Source organism: Urocampus carinirostris, chromosome 8 (assembly GCF_059441175.1).
Source record: "Urocampus carinirostris isolate Australia breed hairy pipefish chromosome 8, RoL_Ucar_1.0, whole genome shotgun sequence".
Taxonomy (NCBI): domain Eukaryota; kingdom Metazoa; phylum Chordata; class Actinopteri; order Syngnathiformes; family Syngnathidae; genus Urocampus; species Urocampus carinirostris.
In genome coordinates this window covers 16,872,843-16,889,831 of record NC_142356.1, presented here as the reverse complement: position 1 = coordinate 16,889,831, position 16,989 = coordinate 16,872,843, and the positions used below count along the sequence as shown (strand labels likewise).

General features: G+C 39.5%; 1 protein-coding gene and 1 long non-coding RNA gene across 6 annotated transcripts in view; one reads left to right on the top strand and one right to left on the bottom strand.

Annotated features, from left to right (window-relative positions):
• gab1 (GRB2-associated binding protein 1) overlaps positions 1 to 10,909 on the bottom strand; it is a 75,968-nt gene extending 65,059 nt beyond the window's left edge. For 2 of the 5 annotated variants that reach the window (XM_088341780.1, XM_088341784.1), the window contains exons 1-2: positions 10,500 to 10,908; positions 10,202 to 10,360 (exon numbers count right to left, since the gene is read on the bottom strand). In XM_088341780.1, coding sequence (XP_088197906.1) covers positions 10,202 to 10,273 — 72 coding nt within the window. In that variant the 5' untranslated portion in view covers positions 10,274 to 10,360; positions 10,500 to 10,908. Of the gene's footprint in view, positions 1 to 10,201; positions 10,361 to 10,499 lie in introns of all 5 variants that reach the window. The other 3 variants (XM_088341779.1, XM_088341781.1, XR_015851104.1) reach the window with 2 other exon arrangements.
• Positions 10,472 to 13,338, top strand: LOC148360945 (uncharacterized). Its single transcript, XR_015851105.1, has 2 exons — positions 10,472 to 10,757; positions 12,767 to 13,338. It is a non-coding gene; the product is annotated as an uncharacterized LOC148360945 (long non-coding RNA).
• Positions 13,339 to 16,989: the final 3,651 nt, after the last annotated feature.

The following is a 16,989-nucleotide window of genomic DNA, read 5'->3' as shown; positions in this document are numbered from 1 at the left end:
TGAAGAACTAATTTTGGGTCTTCTGATGAAGTATTAGACCAATAAACGATTCACACTAATGGTGTCCTCTACTACACAATTGAACTATGGTGTATAGTCAAATGTTGATAAATTCTCCTATTACATGACAAAGTTAACTCCTTTGGGCAAGTGTAAGTAAGCCACACACCCACAAGATATTGTTATTCGTGGCAACTGTACAATTTTCTATTTCTGCAGGTGGAAGTAGTATTGGAGTCGTAACAGAGGCATGCAAGGGTATTATTCAGAGATACATAGATAAATGAAACGCCCATGAATCCCTCCTCTAAAACATTATGGCCATCGTGCCTTTCAAACTGGTACTTTATCTAAGGTCACAAAGGAATTGTTATGCCTTTCACATCAGAGCAAGTGAATTATTCCATTATAACAAGAAAATGAATGCAATCCAAAACCTGACATTAACTTTCCTGATCATGCTAGAAAAATTCTCAGTCTTACAAGTGTTTTATTCAAACGTCTTAACAAAAAACAGGCGGCAATTTTTCTTTCTTTGCCGCGAACGGCAAAAATGGAACATAGGCATGTAAGTGTATAATTCAGTGAAAGCAGGACATAACTAATTTCCAGGATTCCCTTGACCAAACATGTTGCCAAAAGCATTACTGTATTTCTAAAAAAAAAATCTGGAACCAATGTTAGGAGATTAATCAATAAAAGAATCAGGGAGGAGGGAGTGGTTGCCAGGTGGCTAAAATCTCTATCCGAAAATTATATAATACATCTAACCAAATTTTGATGTCATCGAAAACTATAACAAAAGGAAGCTGTGTAAAAGTGTCCCAACAATTTATAGATATTTTTCTTGGTTTTGTATAAAAAGGCACAGGCTGTTACGGCTATGATGCAGCAATTGTGCGGTATCTGTGAGTAAAGGAGTCTACAGTCTTCACAAGAGCAGGATCTGAGCACAGAACAGGCTCACATTCCTTGCCTCCGCTGCCTGCCAAGAGGCGCTGGGAACGGGGTATAAAAAATAAAAACAGCAGAGAAGAGAACAGAGAGCTGCTCTCTGCGGAGGCCGGCTCATGGTGTTGTTTCAGAGGTCGCGTCATATTTTTTCTCATCCCTTTCTCTCCATCCTCCCCGACAGAGATATTCATAGCCATTATGGAGCGGCACATGCATATATTGAGCTGGAGGAGTTTCTTCTACTTTTACAAGCACTACGGGAATGCAAATCCTTATTAATTTGGCTCAACTTTACCAGAGTTATTTGCTCCCACATAGCCAAATCTGACAGGATATTTTATTTGTCAATTCATTTTGGAAAGTATGAAAATAAACCAGGGGAACCATTTTCTCTATTAAAATGTTCTGACCTGGTTACAGAGCTTCCTCCAAAATATGATTTCAATAAAACTGATGACACCTTTACAGATATTACTTGTGTTTTGCAAGCATCTCCTCCTGAGATGGTATCCATACTATTGACTTTTATGGCATAACTTGCTTGAAGTGTTTTTTTTTCTCTTTATACTGAAGGCCGTGACAGTATTTTTCAGGATAGCTGAAGATACGATCGGAAAAGGGGGACAAGGTCAAGTCAAGTTTATTGTACAGCCCTTAATCACAAAAGTCTCAAAGGCCTGCACAAAACACTAATACAACGGCCTGTTATTCGAAAAACTCAAAAACCTCGGGATGAGGGAAATGAAGAAACTTTGAAAAGGGGCCGCACATAATGTAATTACCCCTCCAGGATGATCAGGCTGCTATGGATGTCGCAATGGCACCAACAGTCAATACACAGACATCCTCAAGATGAAAAATAGGTAAATAGGTAATAACAGAATGTTCTGTTGACGGTTACCAGCTTGAGAATCTAGACAGATCCAACAGCCTCAGAATCAAAAGAGGAATTGCCTTCTATGAGAACTAGCCTCAACATGTGTTGTTGGTTCTCAACCAGTGAGATAAGTGGCTAACCACTAGCTTTTTTTAATATAAATATCCTTTCAGCAGCTTACTAGTGTACCAGGTAGAATACAAACATTCCCAGGAGCAAGTTGTATTTTCAGTTATTTAAGAATTACATAGTGTGCAATGTCTATAACAACTAGCCACAATACTACGTAGTATACTAGTAATAAAAACTTATTCGAAACACAAAATATTTGTTCCTGTAGTTATACTGTAATAAAAGGTGGAGCAAACTGTTATTTTGTAAATGATTGCCTCTGACACATTCTTAAATGCTTGTTAAATCATATAATGTACAGGGATCAGAATGGAGATTTTCATTTTCAGCTGAAATAGCCAGGGTCCAGGGGCCGCAGGCCCCGGCCAGGTCCAGGGCGGAGCCCGGTGGGGGGCTCAGGGGGGCAAACCCACCCGAAGCCAACGGCATTTATCTTATTTGCTATGTGAAAATTGCACTAGAATGAATTAAATCCAACAAAACAGAAACCATGTATTTTTTTTCAGTTTTAAGATGTTTAAAACAATTGGGGGATTACAATGTTACAACCATCACCATTGTTGTGTTTTGATGATGAAGATGGACCTTGTATTTAGCTACTAATCAACAATATATATGAAAATATATACATTAATAACCATTCATCATTAATTTGAAAATAGAATGCACAAACTGAACATGCTTAAAGAAAATACATGTCAGTCTGTGACAGTCTTCTCCAGCCATGACCACTTAAATTTATTCTTGATTCCTTTATCAATCTCGGAGACAAAAGCCTCGTCTTCTTTTCTTAGTATTTTCATATTTACTTTTTCAAACACTCATTTCACCGTTTGAAAAGACCGGAAGGAGCGCCATGTTTGAGAAAGCCTATGCTCTGAACAAAAGCTCCGCTGATTGGTTATAAGCGAACCTATCGACCAATGGTAGGAGTCGATCTATTTGTTGTGTGTTATAGATCTAATGCGCTGCGCTTCTTTTTGCCGATTTTTCTCGCGATCTCTAACTGCTAACTTGGGGTGATGAAACAGTCACGTATCATACCTCACCCCCCCAAAATATTTTCTCATCGAATTTAGACGATTTACGGGAATGACCTTTGGGGTTCAAAAACAGCGGAAATCCGCGGATCCGCGGAAAATTCTGATCCCTAAATGTAGGGTACATGATTATTACACAAGTCTTTCTAGTTTTCTCTACAAGTCAAACTTGATTTATTTTCAGACATGTATGGCAATTATTTAGCTTGGAAATATTACAACACTGTTTTGTATAAATTGGATTTAAAAAAGCATCTTCCGGCAACCTTTGGAAGCCCAGTGGTGAAACGCTCAGAGATCATTTCTGATGCCAGTCCAGGAGTACATCCATTGCCAGTCATTTCTTCCATCAAGGGAACTGTATTAGGTATTTTAACATCACTGTTCTCTAGAAGCAAATGTTGCAACAAGAATCATTCAACACTCACTTCTCCCACCCTGCTCGGCAGTTGACACATATTTGTATGCCAAATGCTGGTGCCACAGCCAACACGCCAATTTTATGGCATGTACAGTAGGTAGTATTTCAGTGTTATTGGAAGGAAGCTTAAAACTTGAGACACACTGTGTTCTATTAGGGCAAGAATTTTAATTTGTGATGTTTGGAATAGGAAATGTTCATGTGATTTGAGAGCATCTAAATGTCCATTCTCCACAAGCAGTGTTCTTACACCTTTTTCAATGCCAAATTTAAACACTTTGTAAAGACTCTAAGCCAACTTTTCCATTTCTCTGGTACCATTAATAGCAGAAATCCAGTGTGAATCTTTATTTTACAGAGCCACAAAAATGTATTTGCCCTCTTTTTGATTTCGTGTTTCTTTTTGCATATTTATCAAAGCCACCAGAGTCCAGTGTGAGCATATTTTTAAACAGACGAGTTAAAAAGACATGGCACTAATGTCTAGCATTTACAACCCCTTTATCAAAAATTCAAGGACTTTTAAATCTTTGAAAACACATTAAAATTCAAGCATTTTCAAGGATTTCAAGCACCCATATGAACCCTGTAACATACCCAGCAGCGAGTAGTATTTGCAGCTGTTTAAGAATCAAAGAGTGCGCAATGACTAACCCAGAGTAAACAGTAAACTAATTGAAACAAAGTATCTTTCCACTTGTTGTTTTAAAAGGGGCAGCAAACTGTCTCAATATTTTTGAAACAATCAGATGTGGCACACTATACAACGTAGATAAGCACAAGTATTTCTCATTTAATATTCAAACACAACTTACATTTTCCAGGATGTATGACGTTTTTCACTTGGAAGAACAGTATACAGCACTATTTTGTTCAAATGGAATTGTTATGTAAGAGCAACAACTATATACAACCTTTGGAAGTGCAGTGGTATAAGGCAATAGGACACTGTATTTTGTGATACCAGTCAAGGAATAAGTACAGTCTTTTCTCCTATTACGGCAACTGTATCGGAGATTTTTAAATATCTGTACTCTAGAAGCAATAATTGTAACAAGAAACATTTAACACTCACTCATCCCACCCTGCTTGCCAATTGTTGACACATATTTGTATGCCAAATGCTCGACAAATGCTGGTGCCATAGCCAACAGGCCAATTTTTCTCGTGTGTAGATAGCATTTCAGTGTTATTAGGAGGAGGTTTAACAATTGACACTCACTGTGCAGTATTTCTAATATAATTCTGTGAGATCCTGGGCAGTCTAGGGGAGTCTGTTGGCATGATTCCCCTTAAGAAAACTTTGTATATTTTAAATTCAAACTCATTGATCTAGTGCATTTTTGGAGCAGAATCAAGGTGCTATATCTATAATGAATGTGTGCCCTTGAAAATGAATCATAATACACTAGTTATGAAAAGCAATGACACAGCAAACAAGTCACACACACGCCGACTTATGGATACGCGGGGTAGGATGTAATTATGTGATGTTAGCATCCAAATGTCCTTTCTCCAACGCAGTTTGCTAGCAATGACATCAAGCTGCAATTGTTCTTACTGCCATTGTCACCATCTCATTATGTAATACATCGAACCAGACACTGGCACCAATGTTACCAAAGAATCTAGCTTTATTTTGTTGTGTCATGGAGCATGGCGGTGGTGTAACACATTTATTAAAAATAGACTGGTGGTTCATCCATTGTGCAAAGGCAAACGTCAGGTCATGTTTGAATGTCTTACGGCGTTTTCTGACCTTCAATGTGTTCTGTGTGGAGCTAAAGCACATAAATTCGATTTGTCATATTGTTAAAAACATGTAACTGATACACTAGTGTACATCACCGCATGCACTACTCCCAAAAGTGGGTGGCTAAGGATAACAATTACAGCAGCACTATGAATATTTTATGTTGATTTGTTTGTAATGGACATTCAATTATTAATGGACGACACAATCCTTTTCAAAGACGTCAAACAGGAGGCATTGTGGTGGCGACGCGGCCTGTCCGCCATCTCCTTGTCCTTGCTAAGCTAGGAGAGAGGCTAACGGCGTGTAGCCGCATCCTGTTTGGCCAGCTTGTTTGTCTCAGGGAACATTTGGAGAGGGTGATCTGAGGAGAGGAGGGTGTACCACAAAAAGTGCTCGTTTGTTTTGTGCTCCACTTGCTAAGCAGATTTAATGAATCCGCTGCTTAATCTAGAGCCATTTGTTTTCTTTGCCCCACACTTGCTATGCGCTATTTTGTGGTGGACAACTGTTACGCGACAAACTGTAACATATGTTAGGCATAAGTCCTAGTGAAGAGACGGTTCTTATAGTTCCCTCCTTGTAACCATATCCCACAGCATAAGAAAAGGCCACCTGGCCAAACCGTGAACTCTAAAGTGGAAACATGCCAGCATACGCCAAAAATTATGTAGACCAACAAAGGAAAAACTGGTAAAATTGTTAAGAAAAGAAATAAATGAATCCCTCACATTACTTTCTAATATTGTCCATGTGACAATACTCAATTGAATTTATACCAGGGATGTTTGGCTCTGAGTGCGGATCCAGACTTTCTATTCTCAGCCAGGCAGGATCAGTAAAATAATGTCCAAATATTCAGCATCATTTTTAGACTCCATTAGTAGCCTACCCTACAAATTATAATCAAGAATGACAAGTGATCGTTTCTAAGCAGAACACGTTTATTCACAAAGAAATGTAAAAAACATGTTCAGGTTTGCCATTGAATGTGTTAACTGGTTTATTTTAACAGTTGAGTGAATGCAGTTTTACACCTGAACCAATTCACCAAGCTAAACAACCTCAAGTTTGTCATTTTTCTATTAATAGTTGTACTGGTTTTAAATAAATAAAGAAATACAAAATAAAGGTTTTAGCTTTTTTACACTTTTACGCCCTCTAGTGGCTGAAGGGAGATTGTGATCTGCTTTCATTTTTAAAATCATAACATTGATAGAAATAACCTACAGACTTGCTTCTTTTTTGACATACAGACACTGCCCTACATAAGAACATTCGACTTATGCAAAACGGTAGATACGAATATTTTTTTCGCAATGTGGAAAACTTTTCGAACATTGCTGTAATTTAGATTTTTTATTGCGTGCACCTTTTTCCGAGTGGAGAACGGTACTGTAGTGCTTCTTTCCGCCGTATGGCGCTGTGAGAGGTCACCCAGCATCCACACGGAAGAAAAAATCCGGCTTCTACTTCCTGGTTCGTGTGTAATCATAACAAAGTGTACTGTATCTCTAGCGCGCTAAGAACTTAGACGTTTTTTTGGGTTAATATCTAGTGTATCAATTCAATATGGTTGGTCTAAAGTGTGAGAAAGAGGCGAGCTGATTCTTTTGAAACGAAAGTGGAATAAGAAAGCTTGATGCATTTGAGAAAATGGTCGAACGCTTTTTACCACCACTTGCGCATCAAGAGGTCAGAGGAGGACCTCTTGAAGCGCAAGTCCCAAAAGTAAGTAAAACCTCACTTAATTATCTTTACAGAGCATATTATCTTCTTAAATGTTTTTGGGGAGTAAAAAAACAATACTGGTTACTTATACAAACCTTAAACATGCTTATATAAACCACAAACATACAAAATATATCACTGAAGTAACTTATGAACAAATACAACTTACGAACGATCGTCCGGAACCTAAATCGTTCGTAAGTCAGGCTGCGTCTGTACTCAGAAATTTATGGCAGGTTGTCGGGTCGGGAAATTCCCTAACATTGTGAAATAATGGAATTCTGTGCTGAATGTGATTGATACAATGGGTCTGATAACAGCAATTCTGGTTTGCAGACAAGGCACGTTATTGTCACTGGATTGAACTCATTAACTCTCTATGTATTGATTAAAAAGAAGCAATTGCATTTCATAAGTTATCCTAAATAATTGCATTAATATGGAAGAAAATCCGGTACAACCATGTAATCCTATTAAAAAACCTCAAACGCGTCAAATACAAGCAACTCTGCCTTTTTTTCATTCCACTAATCTGTAAAAATGTCACCAAAATCAAAAGGAGCGGATGTCAGGACAAATTTAAGGCACCGATTTTCCGCTTACAGAGGTAATATGCCTGGCAGAAGCATTTTTCAGTTACATGCACTCCAAAGGAATTGGGACATCAGATGCATAACTGTAGTGCCACGATTTATCGCCTGCCCATGTTTTTGGCCTGCAACATCACACACTGACTGCGCTGTGGCTTGCCTTGGTGTGTGGTCCTGTCTAAAACGGCAATCTTTTTGGAATATTGTTAAAAAAAACTTGTATTATTGATGTTTTTATGAGTTCTAAAGAGAGGAGTTATCTCATAAGTACCCAAGATAAAGCAAAACTTATGTATGGTTAGTCATTTGATTCATACAGAACAGTACTAGTGTCTTGGCTCTTGCTTTCATATAATAATTGCCAAAATATAGTTGATTTAATTTCATAATTTTAAGGAGAAAAACACAAATAATATTCCAGTAATCATTAGATACATAGTAAACCAATTCAACAATACTGTTTAGGGTGAATACATGGCTCTCCCAAAGAAGTAGGTGATCAAAAGAAGTGACTTTTCTAAAATGTGACTGCTATTCAAGGCAATTTTAATTTCCAAACGTTTTCTTTTCGAAACACTTAAATGCAGTATGCAGATAGTAGCTATTATCAGACACACTTTGACTTTGCTCACTGATCATTAAAGCTTAAAGGTGAGTGTATTTTAAGAATCCAGGGCATTTTTATAGTCATCTCAGCATGTGAACAAGACAGTGGTACAAATGAGTAATGCGAAGTATCACATCCTCAAGCAGTTATTCTTGGAAAGCACATTTAACAAAATGATTATGGTATACTTATTGATTACATGTGCATTCCACAAATGAGTAGACTCTGGTGAGATTATTCAACAAAACATTAGATTGTTTTTTTAGGAAGTGTGCTTCAGTAGAAACATGTAAAGGAAAATAAGGCAAGGGCAAAAAATTGTAGCGGAATAGCCACACTTATGTTTACTTTTTTGAAATTTAGTTGAAGCATTTCACTTATTTTAATTATGGGTGAATACTTCTATCAGTGAGAGAGCTCCACCCAGCATACGTACAGAAAAGTGTTATGCAAATTTTTAAGAATAGCTAGTGATAACAGTACATTGCTTTCTAAGCACAATGGTGCTAAAGGAACTAATCGGTAAAAAAAAAACACTAAAAGGTGGTTTAAGTGTATCTGTCCGCTTTTCACAATATGGATAAAGTGTGATAAATGTGACCTTGTAACACTGTCTTTAAATCAATGTATTTATAAATAAATGAGTCGAATTAAATATTGGACGTTTGTCATTCCCAATAAGTCAACTAATTACAATTTGTTGTATTTACAATTTTTTTACTTGAAAATCTTCAATGTATTTACAATTCTCATCTCATCTTGGGGAAAATAGTGTTTCATTTTTAATCAAACACCCCTGCCCTCATCAGGCAACACATCTCCTAATGGCAGCAAAAGAAACGACCATTTATAGTCAATATATCTGCAGGTTACAATTCACTATAGCACGTACAATTATTTCCAGCATGTAACAGTTAAATATATTTTGGTTGGACTTTCATCGAATCATAATAAACTACTGTATTCCAAAGACTGGCTTGAAGAGGGATGGGCACCACCACGTTGTACTTGCCCAAGACACGCCACAGGAAATGGTGCCCCTACGACCATAGAGGTTCCCTTAACCACATCCAACCAGCGAACTAACCAACTCCAAAGACAACCCATTGTTGAAGACTCAAACACCAAGATGAGCCAGAAACAACTTGTTTTTTTCAACTATTTCTGCAACAATAGCTGTTAAGTATAAATGTATGGGTCTGCCGTGACTACAAATGAGAGTAGAGCTAAAGTAACATATAAGGGACATATTGACTACCAGTACCTGCAACCTAGCCCTGACATGGCAACAAAAGAAAGGTGCCTTGGTTTTGGTGATTCAAAAGCAATTAAGCATAACAGCAATATTTAACCTTGGCAGTTGACAGTAGAAGTCAAGTCATGTTTATTTGCATAGCCCTTAATCACAAACAGTCTAAAATAGCTGCACAGACCACAGATAATTGCAAACCACAGACAATTATTACACCATCCCCTGATCTAAAACCTATATGAGTGCAATGAAAAACTAAAAAACCTCAACATGAGGAAAATGAATAAACCTTGAGAAGATATTGCACATGAGGTAATCCCCCTTCCAGGATGACCAGGCTGCAATGGATGTTACAATACCAAATAATACACAGATATTGTCAACATATAGTATAGGTTATTCATATGCTATAGAATATAGTAGAAGCGTGTTTTGGATTTAGTAGAGAGAGGGGACTCGTGAGAACATGCAACAATCACTGCTTTTCAGGACTGTTTTTTTTTATCTTGCATGGCTGCCAAGACCTACTGGGGTTTTTATTTTCAATTGACTTAATCAAATCCGTTGATTTGTCCACGTAAACAACTGATCCACGATGACCAAAGTAAACAACAGCAGGTAAACAACATCGTGCTCCCTTTCAAGTGCCAACACTTGTGAGACATTTGCAATGTAAACGAAACTCGGGACTAATCAAACACGAGAAAATCAACGCCGTGAAACGTCGTTCAAACACAAACACACGAACTGTAATTTCTGCTGACTGTTTCACACGCTTTGCGGTGAAGGCTGTGTCACGAAGTATAAGGTAAATGACGAGATTGATTAATTAAAATGCACTTACGAAACGTCGCAACTTTTTCTCCGGTGGAGACTTTCGCAGCCACCCTGAACACACCACGTCTCCCCCGCTCATGGTTGCTGCTCGTTGGCTTTCTCCCCGTCTGGGAGTTCGGCAAGAGAATAGATCTCGCCGGAGCCCTTTGGGAGTGTCCTCTTGAGCCTGGAAACAAAAAAACAACAACCAAACGAATACTCAACCACACGCCACATTTTAGTAAAAAGTCACTCGTTTTGGGATAACCCCAAGTGAAACGCATTATTCCATTATTGTTGTCGTGTGTCCTCGAAACGGGGCATACCAGTCAATCCTTCGAAAGTCGTCTCTTGGGAGTCGAAATGACGAAGAAACGTTGAACTTGCAACAAGGGTGACGTTTATTTCTCCAGACACAAACAAACGATCAAAAAATAAAGAACCCCCCCACTAAGTTCTGCTAAGTTTTAACTCGAAAAAGTGCAGCAATTCCCGGTTGGCGGGACGCGAGGCGAAGGTCCCAACCGCGCGGCGCCGGGTCATAGTTTTCAAGGGGGGTGTTGGGGGGTCTCTGCAACTGCAAGGTACAAAAACAATCCCCAAATGGAGTGCCTCCGCGGGGCGAGCTTTGTTTCCCTACCAGTTAACGTTTGGATCAGTTCCTTAATTGTGATTGACAGGGTGGCTCCGTCTTTTCCCTCAACTCCCTCTCTGCCTTCTCAGGAACATGGCGCTATCAAGCTTCCGTGGATAATAGTGATCAGAAAAATGTAGTAAACAAATTATTTGTTTATTTAAAAATACGATTCTTGGACAAATTTAAAGTGCATAATTTAAATGTACTGTCTCTAAAGAATATGGGATTAGATGAAGCACTGTACATTGTTAATGTCAATAATCTCGATTTGTTGACGAAGCAGCTCTATGAATTATTGTGAAAGTCCCAACCGGAAACACAGTCTCCTACACCAGTGAACTTTGCTCTCCATTGTTTTTCGAGTAGGTTGTTGCAGGGTTATTCAACTTGATCCATGTTAACCTTTTGAAACATTTTGCCTCATAACCCCAAAATACCCGATTTAAACTCCCTGATTCATCTAATTTGTTAGGTGTATTCTTGCACCTGCCAATACCCTTTTATCTTATTCCTACTTTTGTTGTTGTTGTCAATTTATATTTATTTCACTTACTTACAAAAAGTGTCAAAGGGTGCACAGAAGATCTATTAATCCATCGATTATCTGCACCACTTATCCTCACGAGGATGACAGGGGGCGCTGGAGCACATCCATCAATTCATTATCTGCACCGCTTATCCTCAGTAGGGTCGCGGGGGAGCTGGAGCCCATCCCAGCTATCTCAAGGCAGTGGGCAGGGGACACCCTGAACCGGTTGCCAGCCAGTCGCAGGGCACACAGAGACAAACAACTCACTCATTCACACCTAGGGACAATTTGGACTGGCCAATTAACCTGACGTGCATGTTTTTGGAATGTGGGAGGAAACCGGAGTGCCCGGAGAAACCCACACAAGCACGGGGAGTACTTGCAAACTCCTCACAGGAAGGCTGGTAGCTGGATTTGAACCCATGAGCACAGAACTGTGCCACGTACGCGCTAACCACTGCCCCGCCGTGGCGCACTGCGCTGGAGCCCATCCCAATAAATTTGAATTTACATATACGCACCATCCATCAATTATCTGGACCACGTATCGTCAGTAGGGGCGCGAGGGTGCTGGAGACCATCCCAGCCATCTTCGGGCAGTGGGTAGGGGACACCCTAAACTGGTTGCCAGACAGTTGCAGGGAACAGAGACAGACAATTCACTCATTAACACCTACGTACAATTTGGACTGGCCAATTAACCTGACATGCATGTTTTTGGAATGTGGGAGGAAACTGGAGTGCTCAGAGGAAACCCACGCAAACACGGGGAGGAACATGCAAACTCCACAAAGGAAGTCTGGTAGATGGATTTGAAACCATGACCTCAGAACGGTGCCACATACTCGCTAACCACTCATCCACCGGGGTACACAGACCATTAACATTAACATTAGGACAAAACAATGTCCAGTTGACAGCTTCCTGTATATTGTACATTATATTGACCGACTCAGGAGTTTCTAGAACGATGGTGGACATCAGGTCCAAGTGGTGGTGCAATGGCTCGGAATGCAACATCCAGGCCAATCCTTCTGCCTCAAGGACAAGAGTATGAAGTCAAAATCACTCATAAAATACATTATATAGTGTGTCTTAAGCCTAGATTTAAGACCGTACTACTAATAATAATTTAACCACTTCCACTGATGTTGCAATCGGATCTCTGAGAAAAGGACTCAAACTTGAAGATCTCTTCTTGGCTCTCGGAATCACTTGTCAGCCAGCATTTTCCGAGCAAAGCCTCCGAGCAGGAACATAGGGGGCAATTAATGTGTTATGCTTTCCTCCTCTTACTCCCCCCTGAAATATTTTCCTAAATGCCTTGCTTTGGTCAAATACACTCTTTCTTCATTCCATCCTTTGCACACCGGAGCAGGAGGAGGACCCAGATGCGTGACGTTTCTCACACAAGCTTTATTTTACAGGAAGTGGGGAAATCATGCACGTTAACCCAAACGCCGGTGATTCAGCAATCGTTGGGCGGAAAACGTAAGGCAGTAGTCTGGCGTGGAACGACGGGAAGCCAGAGGACGAAATCGATACCAATTGCATGAGCAGATATCGGACGAACGGAACAGACAGGATCAATATCAGGCACTGGAGACTGGAGTCCGATAACAAGCAGGACGAGATAGACGGAAACGATACCAGATGCTGGAGATTGAAATTAAACAGGACAACCAAGACGGGAATGATACTGGAGAACGATATTAAACAGGATGAAATAGACGGGAACAATACCGGACAGGAAACACAAGCAGGAAACCGGACATAGTCAAAACACACGTCTTGTGGGTGCAGAGGTTTGTTGACGGACTGACAAAGAGTGAGTGAGATAACTGAGCTTGAATAGGAGGGTAGCCGCAGCTAGCGCCAACTGGGCAGGGCCAATTGGGCGCCATGCGCAACCGTGACACTATTGTTTTTCCAGTGATTAGACTTATGTCGCTGTCAACATGTTCTACAATTAAAGGGACAGTTTGTTTTATTTGACCAATTGATTTGTTGCTGTAGTCTTGTGCGAACAAAAATAAGTGCTAAAAACCACAAAGAAGGATACAAACCACGGAGCGTTTTTATTTTGCCAAGCCTTGCGCAAGGTTTTTGGTTTTTCGGGTTTAGCAGCAAGATTGCGGATAATTATGTAAGCTACCTCTAGGTGACGATAATGTGGTGTAAAATAAATAAAACTTTTTTGCATTACAGGCATTTAAAGAATGCCCACTTACATGATAACTCACGTGTTTTTCATTATTTAAAACAAGTTTTTTTTTACAGTGAATTGAGTTTTTCTTGACCGCTAGAAGGCGCTAAATAATACATACCATACCTTTAATCTAACTTCGTGCAAAATGTTGTTCTTTTGTGAACTTATTTCACTTAAAGCTATTTCCTGTCCTCTATCCTTCCTTCCATCATACCTGTTTTTTATTCTTTCATCCTAAAACCGTTCCTTCCCTAAAAATGTCATATTTGTTTGAAACTTATTTCCTTTATTTAGTTCATTCATTCATTGACTCCTATATTTTCTGAGTTTTTTGTCCCTCCTTCTCCCAAACCTGTTTCTCCCTAGTATATTTACTTTCCAAATTGAACCCTCCCAATATGGATTACAATTATATACTTGAGTGCCTTCCTTTTTGTTCCCCTTGAAAAACACATTTCTAATCGCTCTCTTCTTTGAAAGCATTCCTTCTATTTTTGATTCCCCCCAATTCTTAAATGACAAAATTGTTAGGTTTTAATAAACCAAAAATATATGTCTATGCTTTGAGCTATGTGAGGAATCTTATTGGAATGCCATTGTGATGCTAAACACCACCTCTAACCTTCCTGCTTGCCACCAAGATTAATGACTTTTTCAGCAACAACAGCCGGAAGAGTATAGATGAAATCAGCCAAACTAATGGCCAATGATCCAAAGGCATATTCCATCTGTATCGGGATGCTTCTCAATGAAATACTAAAGTGCAAAACAACGTTTAACAAAATTCGTCAAACTTGGGTGCTTTGCAGAAAAAATATTCTGAAATCGGTTGCGTTAACTGAAAAGCGATACGAGCTGTGCAGTCCATTACAGCTAATGGCAACTGTGTCCCGACGACAGTCTAATAGCTAGACTTGGCAATACATGCATTAAAAACAGAATATCAGTTTTAGGAGTTTGAAAGAAAATGGCAAACATGACAAAAGAACATCTGTCTGTCATCTCCGGGGAGTTCATTCTTTTGATTTACTCCCTGTAGAGCCTTTTAAAGAGAAATTGATTTATTACATTGCAAAAGTTGTATAATGCCAGATAACTCAACTGGTTTTGAATAATACAACACACCACAGATGAAAAATCATGCAAATGAGCTGTGGAACCTTGTAGGTGGCCCATGGCTGTATGAAAATATGTTTGGATGGAGGGCAGCACGGCAGAGCAGTAGTTAGTGTGTGTGCGACAGTTCTGAGGTCATGGGATCAAACCTTCCTGTGTGGAGTTTGTATGTTATCCCTGTGCTTGCATGGGTTTCCTCCGGGCACTCGTTTCCTCCCGCAATCCCCAAAACACGCATTTCAGGTGAATTGGCCGGTCCAAATGTCCCTAGGTGTCAATGAGCGAGTGAGTTGTCTGTCTTTATGTGCCCTGCGACTGGCTGGCAACCGGTTCAGGGTGCCCACTGAGCTAGTGGGCTGGTGACCCTAGTGAGAATAAGCACTACAGATAAAGGATGGATGGATGTTTGGGTGGAATTGACACTGAATCATATAATTTGCATTGCTTTGAGCAGGGAAGACACCTTTGCCTCCAGATCAATCTATATTTCATGCTCGACCAAAAGCAAAACTGTACAAACGAGTCAACGATTGATGCACCATCCTTTTTGTCACTGTAGGTTACTACAAAACCGAGCCAAACTGACATTATATCAGATGTTTAGATTACTTAACCACTAGGGTGGTAGGGGCACCATTTCTTATGGTGTGTCTTAGGCAAGCACACCCTGGTGGCACCCATCCCTCTCCAGGCTGACAAATGTTCCGACTCAGCCGTGAAACGGAGATATTTCGTGTGTTAGGCGAATGTAGTAACCACTGCACTACAATAGCATATTATATCAGTGATGGTTCCAATGGGGCAGCACGGCGCCGCAGTGGTCAGCGCATGAGCGGGATCATTCTGAGGTCATGAGATCGAACCTCCTGTGTGGAGTTTGATGGTCTCCCCGTGCTTATGTGGGTTTCCTCCAGGCACTCCGGTTTCCCCCCACATTCCAAAAACATGCATGTCAGGTTAATTGGCCAGTCCAAATTGTCCCTAGGTGTGAAAGACTGAGCGAATTGTCTGTCCCTGCGACTGGCTGGCAACCGGTTCAGGGTGTCCCCTGCCCACTACCCGAAGAATAGCTGGGATGGGCTCCAGCACCCCCGCAACCCTACTGAGGATAAGCGGTGCAGATAATGGATGGATTGTTCCAATTCTTTGAAAGGTTCAAGTTAAATGATGTGTGCCATATTCCATTATCCCTTGTTGTACATGGTCTGCATGATGTAATGTGAGTGTTTGTATTAGTAGCTTCTGTCAAAAGTTTTAAAGCTTCTTTAAATCAGGACTAAATGGAGTTTTCAAGCTTTAGCTGTTTTCATTAAAGCTTAATAGCTTTAACTTTGACAGCACTTTTTTTATCATGGAACACACAAAAAACACATTCATACATTAAAAATGGTTTAGAACAAAAAAAAAAATCAGTCTGAAAATGTGTTCATCAGTGCTTGTAACAAGAGGTGGGCAACTATCTCGCCCAATACAGTGGTGCCGAGTGAAAAGATATTTGCTCAGTGATCAAGTTTATCACAAATTACCTTAAGAGTGGAAAGGCCCAAGCTCTCCCCCATAATAGATAATAAACCAGAATGTCTTTACTGTTTTAAAATCAGTTTAAAGTTGTATAATTTACGGTCATTCTTAAGACAACCAAAAGTGCAGCGTTCAATTAGGTCATTTTAAAAGACAAAATATGCAATTCTGTGTTTTGTATTTATCCAGAGAATCAAAACTTGGAATTATACTATAAATGAGAAGCCCTTTGGCTGCTTACGGTAAAATCTTTATTTTTTTTTTCATTTTATTTCATTATTTATGAAAAGCAAAAAAGTAATGATCCTTATTTTGCAAGGCACGGCTGTAAAACCAAACTGCACAACACAGGAGATTATAGGATTTATGACAGATTATCATATCTCTTGTCTGTGAGAGGACTAATTACATTCTTATTGTTCCAAAAAATAGCTAACTAGTTAATATAATTAAGCTTATGGAAATCAAAAGCTTGGTTTGTTTTCATGCTTTTAAGATGGGGGGTGTACTGTACATTTTCTTCTTTGTGTGACCTGATTTTATCAATTTTTGGCGCGATTGGTTTTGACCTAATCCCGATCCCACCCCCCACTGTCTGTGTTTTCCTAATCAAACGTTGCAGTTTTGTGATAACTTGTTGGATCTTGCCATTAGAAAGAAATATTTTACAGGAGTTTAATAATTTGACTATTTGCTTTATTTAAAAAAAAATAAAGAAAAATATCAAATGTACTTATGTCAAGTCTGTGTGGAACATTTTATTCAACAGTGGCCTAATTTTTATTTTTCATTATTTGGATTGGT